Source organism: Ursus arctos, unplaced genomic scaffold (genome assembly GCF_023065955.2).
Source record: "Ursus arctos isolate Adak ecotype North America unplaced genomic scaffold, UrsArc2.0 scaffold_31, whole genome shotgun sequence".
Lineage (NCBI taxonomy): Eukaryota > Metazoa > Chordata > Mammalia > Carnivora > Ursidae > Ursus > Ursus arctos.
In genome coordinates, this window is record NW_026622997.1 from 31,029,311 (window position 1) to 31,043,572 (window position 14,262).

General features: G+C 38.2%; 1 protein-coding gene across 1 annotated transcript in view; it reads right to left on the bottom strand.

Annotated features, from left to right (window-relative positions):
* SLC26A8 (solute carrier family 26 member 8) overlaps positions 1-14,262 on the bottom strand; it is a 75,371-nt gene that overhangs the window by 31,030 nt on the left and 30,079 nt on the right. Inside the window, exon 7 of the mRNA XM_026482463.3 lies at positions 11,010-11,092. Coding sequence (XP_026338248.3) covers positions 11,010-11,092 — 83 coding nt within the window. The remainder of the gene's footprint in view (positions 1-11,009; positions 11,093-14,262) is intronic.

Here is a 14,262-nt window from a genome sequence, read left to right on the forward strand (position 1 = left end):
AAAGTTAAAAATTGAGCTACCCTATGATCCAGCCATTGCACTACTGGGTATTTACCCCAAAGATACAGACGTAGTGAAGAGAAGGGCCATATGCACCCCAATGTTCATAGCAGCATTGTCCACAATAGCTAAATCGTGGAAGGAGCCGAGATGCCCTTCAACAGATGACTGGATTAAGAAGTTGTGGTCCATATATACAATGGAATATTACTCAGCCATCAGAAAGAACGATTACACATTTGCAGCAACATGGACGGGACTGGAGGAGATTATGCTAAGTGAAATAAGTCAAGCTGAGAACGACAATTATCATATAGTTTCACTCATTTATGGAACATAAGAAATAGGAAGATTGGTAGGAGAAGGAAGGGAAGAATGAAGGGGGTAAACAGAAGGGGGAATGAACCATGAGAGACTATGGACTCCGGAAAACAAACTGAGGGCTTCAGAGGGGAGAGGGGTGGGGGATTGGGATAGGCCGGTGATGGGTATTAAGAAGGGCACATATTGCATGGTGCGCTGGGTGTTATATGCAAATAATGAATCATGGAACATTGCATCAAAAACTGGGGATGTACTGTATGGTGACTAATATAAGAAAATAAAAATTATTGGGGCACCTGGGTGGCACAGCGGTTAAGCGTCTGCCTTCGGCTCAGGGTGTGATCCCGGCGTTATGGGTTCAAGCCCCACATCAGGCTCCTCCGCTATGAGCCTGCTTCTTCCTCTCCCACTCCCCCTGCTTGTGTTCCCTCTCTCACTGGCTGTCTCTTATCTCTGTCAAATAAATAAAAAAAATAATAAAATCTTTAAAAAAAGAGAGAAAAATTATTTAAAAAATAAAGAAGAAAAAAAGAGTGTGTTAATTTCCACAAATTTTGGAATTTTTGTTTTATTTTTGTTATTGATTTTTTTTTAAGATTTTATTTTTTCATTTGAGAGAGAGAGAGGGAGAGTGGCAGAGGGAGAAGCAGACTCCCTGCTGAGCTGGGAGCCTGATGTGGGACTCGATCCCAGGACACTGGGATCATGACCTGAGCGGAAGGCAGACGCTTAACCATCTTAGCCACCCGGGAGCCCCTTGTTATTGATTTCTAACTTCATCTCATTGTGGTCAGAGAAGATACTTTGTATGATATCTTTCTTTTAACATCTTTTGAGACATAACTCGTCACCTAACATGTGGTCCATCCTGGAAAATGTCCCGCGTGCACTTGAGAAGAATGTGTATGTTATTGTTGTTGAGTTGAGTGCTCTGGATTTGTGTGTGAGAGCTAGTTGTTCTATCATAATTGTTAAGTCCTGTCTCCTTACTTATCTTCTGCCTGGTTGTTTTATCCATTACAAAAGTGTGATAGTGAAGTCACCAACTGTTGTGGTAGAACTTTCTATTTCTCTCTTCAATTTTGTCCTTTTTTGCCTCATTTATTTTGATAGTTTGTCATTAGGTGTGTAAATGCTCATAAGTATTGTATCTTTTTGCTGTATTGGACCTTCTATAATATACAATGTCCTTCTTTGTCTCTTATAAACTTTTTAAATTTAAAGTCTATTTTGTCTGATATTGGAATACCCACTCCTGCTTTCTTTTGGTTACTATTAGCATGGAATATCTTTCCCCATTCTTTCACTTTTAATCTATTTGTGTCTTTGGATCTAAAGTGTGTCTCTTATAGACAGCATATAATTGGATCATGTGTTTTATCCCATCTGTCGATCTCTGTCTTTTGATTGGAGAGTTTGATCCATTTACATTTAAAGTAATTACTGGTAAGGAGGGACTTACTATTGTCATTTTGCTCTTTGTGTTCTATAAGCCTTATAGTTTTATGTCCTTCTTTTCCCATTACTATCTTCTTTTGTGTTTAGTTGATTTTTTTTGTAATGAAATGTTTAAATTCCTTTCTAATTGCCTTTTGTGTATTCTATAACTATTTTCTTTGTGGTTACCATGGGTATTGCATTTAACATCCATTAGTTTCAATTTATACCAGCTTAACTTTAATAACATACAAAATCTCTGTTCCTTTACAGCTCTCTCCCCACCCCTTTCGGTTATTGATGTCACAAAATTATACCCTTATACGTCATGTACATCGAGACAAAAACTAGTAATTCTTTTTTTAAGAATTTACTTATTTATTTGAGAGAGAGAGAGTGCAAGAGAGAGAGCACAAGCAGGGGGGAGGAGCAGAGGGAGAGGGAGAAGCAGACTCCCTACTGAGCAGGGAGCCTGATGCAGGGCTCAATCCCAGGACCCTAGGATCATTACCTGAGCTGAAGGCAGATGCTTAACTGACTGAGCCACCCAGGTGCCCCCAAACTAGTAATTCTTCTAAATGCATTGGTCTCTTAAATCATGTAAAAAATAAAATGTGGAATTACAAACCATTATTTACAATACTAGCTTTTATAGTTTTCCAATATTTACCTTTATTGAGATCTTTATTTCTTTATACAGCTGTAAGCTACTGTCTAGTGTCCTTTCATTTCACCCTGCAAAACTCCCTTGAGCATATCTTGCAGTGCAGGTCCAGTGGTAATAAACTCCCTCAGCTTTTGTTTATCTGGGAATGCTTTAATTTCTCCTTCACTTTTGAAGGAAAATTTTGCTGAATATAAGATTCTTGGTTGACAGTTTTTTGGTTTTGTTTTGTTTTGTTTTTCCTTTTAGCACTTTGAATATGTTGGCCCACTGCATTCTGGCTTCCAAAGTTTCTGATGAGAAATCTGTTCATTACTTTATTGATAAGCCCTTGTGTATGATGAGTCACTTCTCTTTTTGCTTCTAAGACTCTCTTTGTCTTTTGAAGTTTGATTATGTATCTAGATATGGGTCTCTTGAAGTTTCTTTTACTAGGAATTTGTTGGACTTAGATGTTTACATTTATGTCTTTCATCAAATTTGGGAAGTTTTCAGCCATTTTTTCTTCAAATATTGTTCCCATCCCTTTGTCTCTTCTCCTTCTGAGACTCCCGTGAAGTATATGTTGCTCTGCTTGATGGTGTCCCATAGGTCCCCAAAACTCTGTTCTCTTTTCTCTAATCTTTTTTCCTTCTGTTCCTCAGACTCAATAATTGCCATTATCTTATCTTCAAGTTCACTGATAAGTTCACTGATTCTTTCTTCTGACTGCACAAATCTGCTTTTGAATCCCTCTAGTGAATTTTGCTTTCAGTTATTGTACTTCTTAGCCCCATAACTTCTTTTTAGTTTCTTTTGAAGTTTTCTATCTCTTGATATTTCCATTTTGTTCATACATTGCTTTCTTGACTTTCTCCACATTTTCCTTTAGTTATTTTTTTAGTTCTTTATTGTTTTTAAGACCAGTGTTTAAAAGTCTTTGTCTAGTATATCTGCCATCAGGTCTTTTTCAGGACAATTGTTGTTGTTTCTTTTTTCTTTTGAATGAGCCATACTGCCTGCTCCTTTATCTGCCCTCAGATTTTTGTTAAACACTGTATATTTGAATCTAATAATGTGGTAACTCTGGAAATCAGATTCTCCCCTTTCCCAGGGTTTGCTGTTTTTTTGTCAGTGTTCTGTTGTTGTTGTTGTAGGCTGTTTTTATGCCAAGGATAAGCTTGATGTATAAACCTAAGGTTTTCTCAGGGCTTTTTTGAGCCTGTACCTTTCTTTGGCCATGTGTGGTTACTTTCTAATTTGTCCTGTGCATGCAGTTATTTTTTTTAATGTCCTAATCTTTAATGTATGACTTCCAAAAGGAGGTAAAAGAGAAAAATGAAGGAACAAAGGTGTACTAGCTCTTTAAATCCCTTGAAAGTCACTTTTGCCAGAGGATGAGGGACCTGAAACAATGGGAGCGAGGTGCAACAACAATGGCTGTTCACCTTTTTGTCTGCACCTCTGTGATCAGAAGCTGCAATCAGCAATCAGAGCAAAGAACCCCAATTTTTGGAGGACAGGGTCTTCTTTGCCCACGCTTGTTCCCACAAGCTGTGTGCAAGTTGCTCCAGGAACATCTGCACCACTGCCTGCCATAAGGCTGGGTATGGGGGATGGTAGCTGCCACTGTGCTAAGAGCTGAACTTTACTGAAATTAATTGCAATTTACCATCTACACCTTCCCCTGAAAGTGACAAGCCTTCAATAGGCTACAGAGTTCCAAAATAGTTATATCAGACAGATTCTGCCAGTGCAATTTTTGTCTAGGTGGGAAGAGAGATTCCTGGTGCTTCCTATTTCACCATCTCCCCAAAGCCTCTCTAAACTCCTGTTGTTTTGAGATTACCAGAACGTTGAGACTTGTCCATCTTGCTGGTCGTCATGGTCGTCTAATTCTATTAAGTCAATACATACAATTTCTACTAAGATCACATCATATAAAACATTGCCAATCTCATATAACCATGACTAGAACTTCTTCCCAGGTGTATCTTCCACCATATTGTTAACTAGGAAACTCTCCTTAAGACAATAAACTTTCTTCTTTGACAGTATTACTATCAGATTGATGATCAGAGAATTAAAGATTATCCTGATTCTTGTAGGAATGGATGCTTGTCTGTTTGTGTATGGGTTTAGGAATTTCACTCTGTTGTCCAGAGTACCCAAGTCAGCTTCTGTGTGGTCAATTTTAGGCTGACTTCTTAGGAGTCAGAGACTGTGTTTTTGGTTCCCTTCATATGCATGCATCATTGAGTACCACTCATAAATAATTGGTAATTTATTTTTAATGTGGAAAATTTCCAAATATTTACAGAAGAAGAAAGGGTGGTATAGTGAGCACATGTGTACCCATCACTCACATTCAACACTTAACAAATTATAATCAATCTTATTTCATTTGTACTCCTACCCACCGCCCACTTCAAGATTGTTGAAGAAAATACCAGGCATTATATAGTTTTAATTGTAAACATTTTAGTGTACCTATCTAAAAGATATACACCAAAAGATTATTACCAATTGATCAATATTATCAAATACACAACTAATGTTAAACTTTCCCAAATGTCTCATAAACATATATTTTATAGTTTGTTCAAATTAGAAGCCAAATAAGGCCTGTATGTTATAAGTGGTTGTTATGTTTCTTAAATCTCTTTTAAGCTGTAGGTTCCTGCTTTATATTTTTGTTTTTCTTCCCTGCAACAAAAGCTGTTGTTGTTGTTGTTGCTGTTGTTGTTGTTAAAGAAACCTGGACATTGGTCCTTTCACCAAAAGGTTTCGCTGATTGCATCCGTACATTATCATTTAACACATTCCTCTCTTGTATTTCTTGTAAATGGGTAGTTAGCCCTTCAGGTTTGGTCAGATATAGGATAGGTTTTTGGGCAAAAATAGTTCATAGGTGGTGGTGCATACTTCTGTCAGGAGGCACACAATGTCTAATTCTCTTTTTTAAAAACAATAGCTAGAGGCACCTGGGTGGCTCATTTGGTGACGCGTCTACCTTCTGCTCAGGTCATGATCTCAGGGTCCTGGGATCAAGCCCTGCATTGGGCTCTGCACTCTGTGGGGAGTCTCCTTGGGGTTCTTTCCCTCTGTCCCTGCCCCCTGCTCACATTCATGTTCTCTTTCTAGAATAAATAAACACACCTTAAAAAAAAGACTGTTAATTTCTGTGGAAAATACCATTGGAATTTTGATAGAATTGCATTGAATTTGTATATTGCTTTAGATAGCATGAACATTTTAACAATATTAATTCTTCCAATCCATGAGGATGGAATATTTTTCCATTTATTTTGTCTTCTTCAATTTCTTTCATCAATGTCTTATAGTTTTCAGTGTATATGTCTTTCACCTCCTTGGTTAAATTTATTCTTATGTATTTTATTCTTTTTCATGCAATTGTAAATGGGATTGTTTTCTTAATTTCTCTTTCTGATAGTTCATTATTGTGTCTTTTTGTGATGTTAACAGATGATACACTAGTATCCCTTAATGGTGATATCCTTATTCTATAATTCCTTCTCCCTTAAATGGCTGTAATACTTCTATAAAGTGAAATGTCTTGTTATCAATGATTTGGATACCCCAAAGGTCAGTTCTTATAGGAAAGGCATGATAAACACTTAATTTGTTCTTTTTTATTTAATAATTTTCAAACTAACAAGTTGGTTCTACAGCATTTTGAGAGGGTGAAAAAATGAGTTTGCTGTTTGAGAATTTTTATATTCATAGATTTAAACATATTTTATGTGTTTGGCTAGTAAAAGCCTCAAAGTGATATATAGGTTCAATGCAATCTTTTTTTTTTTTTTAAGATTTTATTTATTTATGTGACAGAGAGACAGCCAGCGAGAGAGGGAACACAGCAGGGGAGAGGGAGAGGAAGAAGCAGGCTCATAGTGGAGGAGCCCGATGTGGGACTCGATCCCAAAATGCCAGGATCACGCCCTGAGCCGAAGGCAGACGCTTAACGACTGCGCTACCCAGGCGCCCCAGATTCAATGCAATCTTTATCAAAATTTCAATGACCCTTTTTGCAGAAATGGAAAAGCTGATTCTAAAATTTATATGGAATTGCAAGGGACCCTGAATAGCCAAAAATGACCCTGAAAAAGAAGAGTAAAGTTGGAGGGCTCAGGGTTCTCCATTTCAAAACTTACTGTAAAGCTATAGTAATTAAGATTGGTATACAGATCAATAGAATAGAATTGAGGGTTCAGAAATAAACTCAAACATTTATGGTTAACTGATTTTCACCAAGAGTGCTAAGACCACTCAATTGGGAAAGAACAGTCAGTCTCATCACCAAATAGTATGGAGGCGACTGGATATTCACATGCAAAAGAATGAAGTCAGAGCCCTATCTTACACCAACAACTCAAAATGGTTTAAAGGGTCAAATGTAAGACCTGAAACTATTTAGATTCTTAGAAGAAAACTTGGGGTAAATCTTCATGACCTTGGATTAGGCAATAGTTTCTTAAATGTAATACCAAAAGCTCAAATAACAAAAGAAAAAATAAATTGGACCTCATCAATATTAAAAATCTTTGTGCTTTCAAGGATCTGTTGAGAATGTGAAAAGACAACGCACAGCATAGGAGAAAATACTTGAAAATTGTATATCTGAGAAGGGTCTAGTATCCAGATTTCCTAAAACTCAACAACAAAAAGACAAATAACCCAATTAAAAATAGCCTAAGGACTTGAATAGATATTTCTCTGAAAAGATATACAAATGATCAGTAAGCACATGAGAAGATGCTCTCAACATCATTAGCTCTTAGGAAATACAAATGAAAGCCAGAATAATGTACCACCTCACACTTACTGAGAGGGTAATAACAACAATAATAACAAAAAATAACAAATGTGGTGTGCATAGGAAGAAATTGGAACTTTGTGCATTACTGGTGGGAAGATAAAAGGGTGCAGCTGCTGTAGAAAATAGTTTGGCAGCTTCTTAACAAGTTCAACATAGAATTACCATATGACCCAACAAATCTACTCCTAGGTATAAACTCAAAAGGAAAGAAAACAGGTACTCAAAAGAAAAACCTGCACATGAATGTTCATAGTAGCACTATTCATAATAATCAAAAGTTGGAAATAACCGAAATGTCTAGCAACCGTTGAATGGATTAACAAAAGGTGGTACATCCATGTAATGGAATATTATTCAGCCATAAATAGGAATGATCCATGGTACAATACAGATGAATCTTGAAAATATTATGCTAAGTGAAAGAAGCTAGAGTCAAAAGACCATATATTTTTTGATTCCATTGCAGACTAGGCAAATCCCTAGAGGTAGAAAGCAGATTAAGGGGCACCTGGCTGGCTCAGTCAGTAGAACATGTGACTCTTGATCTTGGGGCTGTGAGTTCAAGTCCCATGTGTGATGTGGAGTTTACTTATATTAAAAAGTTAAAATTAAGATAAAAGAAAGTAGATTAAGTGGTAGCCAAGGGCTGTGGAGGGGGACAAATGGAGCAGGGTTTCTTTTTGGGGGGTGATAAAATATTTTAAGATTAGATAGCAATGATGGTTATACAACTTTGAGAATATATTAAAATCAACTGAAGTGTACACTTTAAAATGGTGAATTTTATGGTATATGAATTATATATTAATAAAGCTGTTACTAAACCAAGATAGTAAGAGAATATTATAAGTAAATTTTTGCCAATATATTTGACAATTTAGATTAAATGGGCAAATTCTTTGAATCACCAAAATTGAATACTTTTTTGAGAAGAAATAGATAACCTGACTTATAGAGAATGTTTATGTAATTTAATAGTAGTTGTACTTAATAAATAGCCTATTAACAATTGAATTTGTAGTTAAGAACCTTCCCACAATGAAAACTTCAGGCCTAAATATCTTCACTGCTGAATTCTACCATTAAGAAATAAATAATGCCAGTTTTATAGAAACTCCTTCGGAAATTAAAGACAAGAGAATACATCCCAAATCCTTTTATAATGTCTACAATACTCTGACACTAAAGCCAGACACAGATATTACAAGAAAAGAAACTCTCAGGCCAATATCCTTTATATACATAAATGCAAAAATTCTTAACATTTTAGCAAATCAATATATAAAATGATAATAATATATCATTACCAAGTGAGGTTCGTCCGAGGAGGCAGTGTTCGTTTAACATTCAAAAATCAATCATGATATTAATAGACTTACAAAGGAAAGGAAATCTTCATGATTTGGGGGGCAGTATTGTTTTCCCATAGATCCATAGAATAAGCCTTCAAACTGAATTTGGAAGCGCACATATGCTTTGGTTTCTATAGCTCTAGGTTTACTTTCTAAGTAAAAAAAAAAAAAAATCTTCACAATGTTTTAGATGAAGTTTGCTATTTGAAATGTTTATTCTTCTGATTATTTTTATCATTTCATCAAGACACAGATATAGGACTCAATAACTAACTTCCAAAGTTTGGTGTAAAACCCAAATTCAGTAAAATAAACGATGTGTTAAATGCCACTTGGGAAAATTATTTTAAAATAAATTTGGTGATATATTTATTTTTAAACCCTTATCTAATGAAATGTTATTAGTTTATGCATTTTCAATATTATTTTCCTTAGTGTAGGAAGCATCCCTTTTAGCACCTCAAAGTACTATCTCCTCTTGTCTTCCTAGTTCTCATTATTCTTATGTACGGGAATCTAAATTCCTATTTTTGAATATCTCTTCCTTCACCATCTAACTATGTCTGTTTTAGTTCTCTATTTATAATATACATAGAACTTACAAGCATGTTGGTGTTTTCCAGGTAATGAGCGAGATAGAAATATAACTGAATGCTCAAAGGCAGATATTTAACCTTTTGTTAAAGTTCCCCTTTTTGTACTTTTAAGAAGATAGAGAAAAATGTGGCTGTCCCGAAGAGGTATACAGTAAATGGACTTTATTGCCCAAATCTATGTTGGTAAGCCTTAAATATTTAGTATGCTAACACAAACTACTGTTTTCCTCTCTGCTGTTCTCTAACATTTCATTCTTTGTTAGTGTTTTAGATTACCAGGACACATGGACATAGAAAGAACTAACTTAAATTGTTCAATTTTTCTAATCTTTAGCAAACTCGGATAAACATATAATAAAAAGGGAAGTTCAAAGCAATACATAAAATTAGATTTTTGAAATGCTTACCTATCTATACCCTGAATCTTTGGATGAAATAAGCAAATGTTGACCCCATGGTTTTTAAGTCATCAAGAGAACGATTATAGTCATAGATTTTGGAATTAAATAGAAACAGGTTCAAAAGTAGCTCTGCCCCTGACCAATGGCGTGGTGGCGGATAAGTTATTTATTTATTTATGATTTTATTTATGATTTTATTTATTTATTTGACAGAGAGAGACAGTGAGAGAGGGAACACAGGCAAGGGGAGTGGGAGACGGAGAAGCAGCTTCCCGCTGAGCAGGGAGCCCAATGTGGGGCTCGATCGCAGGACCCTGGGATCATGACCTGAGCCAGAGGCAGATGCTTAATGGCTGAGCCACCCAGGCACCCCTGGATAAGTAATTTAAATGGGTAAACCTTACTTTCTTCATCCATAAAAAGGAGTATTACTGTGAATTACAAATGAGATAAAATAATTATCATTAATCTCACTGTTGTTCTTTTTATTTTTTTCTGAGAGCAGAAAGTCAGTCTTATTTACCATTGCATTCCCTGGCACCTAGGCGGTCTCCTTATATATATTTTTTAATTGAACAGAATGGCAAATGATTTAGTCATCATTGAATTTCATGGAGAACTGGTAAGACACGTGACTAATCCAATCTGCTTTCATCAAAATAGGCTATGTTGTGTTCTCCCGGAGTGTGCCACTACCACTGACTCGGCAGTATCCCCGCACTGAACAGCGTAAGGAAATAAACAAAGCTCTTCAAGAGCCTGCCTGGGAGTCAAGGAACCGCCGTGCACTGCCTCTCCTAGCTAAAGCAGTATTCATCTGATTGCGGGTACCGGAACTAAAATTTCCTAACAGAATCAAGGGTGACCCATGGTCACTGGTAGGAATTATAATGTAAATTAATTCCCAGCCCTTAAGAACTCCCTATGCCAGACTATTTGAAGCTGGGTTTCTACTCGGACTAATGAACTAACGCTCCTCCAGGACGCGGCTTCCCTTGAAGTGGGGGAAGGCAGAGGAACACTCGTCTCCTGAGCACGGAGCTCCAGGAGAGAGGCCAGGAAAAGAGGCATTTCTTGTTCCATCCTTGAGAGTTAGTCGGATAGGTACGGAGGCCGAGAAGGCCCGTGATGTACTGTGCAAAAACCGTGTGACTCTCTGAGACCCAGTGCATCCAACAGTTTACGTGTGTAAGGGGATGGGCTCAGAAGACCGTAAGAGGCTGACCAGAGAAACAAAGGGTTGTCCTAGCCGATCTTCTTTCACGACCCTCTGTATTCTAAAGTGAATTTAAGCCCATCACCCGTAGTTGTCTGTGGCTGGGCTGCTAGTAGAGAGTACCAATCAGGCTGTGTGGTCAGAGGCTAAGTGGAGGTAACAGGAAGGAAAAAGTAATCCCCAAAAGTGGAGTTACTGACCTATAAGGAATCATATCAATGAGCGTCCTGCTGGTTTCTGTGGCCATGCTTATCTTGTTTGCAAATGCAGTGAAGCCAAGAATCTGTAGGGGTTAAAAAAATGCATACGATCATCTAAAAATCATGAATTGCTTCCAGGAGCAGAGGTGCTTATAGCCTTGGCAAGACAGGGACTGAAATATATGACAGTCCCTAAGCATGAAAGTGGGAGAGAGAGCGGGGCCAGGTCAGTGGAGTAAGAAAGGCAGAAATCTTCCCTGACTCTTGGCTCCCTAAGGTCTTTTTATTTTATTTATTTATTTTTCAAGATTTATTTATTTGAGAGAGAGAGAGCGAGCACATCAGGGAAAGGGGCAGAGGGAGGGGGAGAGATTCTCAAGCAGATTCCCCACTGAGCACGGAGTCCCACTGAGGGCTCGATCCCAGGAGATTGTGACCTGAGCAGAAACCAAGAGACAGAAGCTTAACCTGGGGGCGCCTGGGTGGCACAGCGGTTAGGCGTCTGCCTTCGGCTCCGGGCGTGATCCCGGCGTTATGGGATCGAGCCCCACATCAGGCTCCTCCTCTATGAGCCTGCTTCTTCCTCTCCCACTCCACCTGCTTGTGTTCCCTCTCTCGCTGGCTGTCTCTATCTCTGTCAAATAAATAAGTAAAATCTTTAAAAAAAAAAAAAAAAGAAGCTTAACCGACTGAGTCACCCACATGCTCGTCCCTTAGCGCTTTTTAGCACTGTGGCCAGAATGAAAACCAACTTCAGCCTTGGTCTCTGACATAACAATGGGAACAAATGAATGTCTTCACCAACTGGGAACATCTAGACCAAATATAAACATGCTGTAAACGTTTTTAGATCTAGGGACACTGTGCCAATATAAATAAGCCTTAGGGAGCTTGTCGAAGTATACTGAGAATCATATTACTGACTAACCCTTCATAATAAATATGGAGCAGCATTTGATAGCACAAAGAAAAAGTCCTCAGCAAAGCAATGACTTGCCTTATTTATTTTTTTAAGATTTTATTTATTTATTTGCCAGAGAGAGAGAGACAGAGAGAGAGCGCAAGAAGGGTTAGCAGCAGGCAAAGGGAGAAGCAGGCTCCCCACTGAGCAGGGAGCCTGACATGGGACTCGATCCCAGGACCCTGGGATCATGACCTGAGCTGAAGACAGCCACTCAACTGACTGAGCCACCCAGGTGCCCCATGACTTGCTTTTTTATCTCCCTTTAATTTACTCCTAAAATAGCAAGTCTCCTTTCTATTTCAACTAGTGGCAAAATAGACAACCTAGCAGGTTTTACACCCTATTGGAGACCTCACACCAAAGCAAATTAAGCCAGGGACAAAAGAACTCAATGCCCAGGTCATAGAGCGCTGCTCTACCCCACTCTCCCTACTAGCACATAAATCTTTTCCCAGCCTCTGCTGAGAGTTCAGACACTGAGCAGAACAGCAATTGGTTTATCTGTGATGCTGTGATCTGATGAAGATCACTGGGAACCTTAAAGGTCAGAAAGGAAAGGAAAATCTGGATCATAGCTTGAGTCAGAGAAAAGTTTTTTTGTTATATAGTTAAGGGACAAGGAGTGCGGAACCTAGCCAAGGAACTCTTTTTCCAATATGAAGGTAATGCTGGCTCATAAAGGATCGTAGAGAAAATATGAAAAATTAAAAAGCAGAAATAAATCACCCAAAGACAACTATTTTGATACTTGTTTGGTGTTTGCTATACAACTTAAATAAACACATACACAGATACACAAATACTCATAAATATATATATAAATTATGAACATATAATACATATAATATCTTAGAGCCTTAGGATTCTTGAATTGTTTGTCAGTATCTTCTACCTGGATCCCAGATATTGCCTTGAAACTTTCCTCTACTATTTGACTCTATGTGTTAAGGACAGATTGGTGGGTATGTGCAGTTTCCTCCAGCACGTCTCAACAGTAGTGTCTTGGTGGGTGCTGTGAGAAGCTTTTTACACCCTGGGGCATAGGAATTCTCATCCTCCCTTTCCCATTTGCCTCACTGCCAGGGAAACATGAATGTTCTAAACGACGTCTCTAATCCATGCTACTAGGCAGACAGTGATCCTGATCCCTTGACTTGACATGTGTGTAAGGACTATATTGCAGGCCTTGATAACCTTTGAGTATAAATTAGTTCACAAAAAAGTTTAATGCCCAAACTGCAACAACTCTAAGACTCCACCAACTTTTATTCCTGGATCTCACTTTCCTCCCCCTTTTCACTCTGTGGTACACCCTAATTATTTATAGCACTCCCCAAAAGGAATGTCTTAACTGGGCTCACAAACCAATCTGTCAGCCACAATCAATTCGGAATCCTCTATACTCTTACTTCTCGCCTTTTCTAATAACTCTGGTTAACGTTCACTGTCTTTGAGGTTGCTTAAAGGAATATCACTGTGATCCCTGCTGCTGATGTCTCTTAAAAGAGGGCTGATTTGCCACAATGTGGATGGACCTTAAGGGCAATATCCTAAGTGACAAAAGTCAGACAGAGAAAGACACATACTGTACAGTGGCACTTACATGTGGAATCTAAAAGCAAAAACAAAACAGAACAGTCAGACTCAAAGAAACAGAGAGTAGAAAAGGGTTGCCAGGAGCTGGGGGTGGGGCAATGGGGAAACGTCGATAAAAATGTATGAACGTTCACGTTTAAGATGAATAAAGTCTGAGGATTTAATGTAACGCATGGTGACTATAGCTGATAACATTGCATCGTATAATTGAAATTTGCTAAGAGTAAACTTACAGCTTCTCTCTGTCTCTCTCTCTCTCACACACACACACACACACACACACACACACACAGATAAATACGTGAGGTGCTGCAAGTGTCAATCAACTACATGGGTGAATCCCTTCACGATGTGTATGCATATGGAATCACCATGATGTACACTTTATATGTCAATCACGCCTCAATAAAGCTGAAATTAAAGAAAGAGAGCATCAAGATCTGTGTCACAGATGCCATCTGCTGGTGACTCCAAAGCCTCGGCTTCCTAAGGTGTCAGAGCTGAGCTGGGTTCCGTGAAAAGGAGAGGTTCCCCTGATTCCACTCCCCAAACTCCATCTGCACATTGTCCCCTGGGCTCTAAGGCACCATTACTTATGTGATTTGCGAAGTCTTTGGTACAAGTAGTTTTTCAGTTTCTGGCCTTCATGAATTAATAGCTTTTCAACTACTCCAGGGAAGAAAGAATACACAC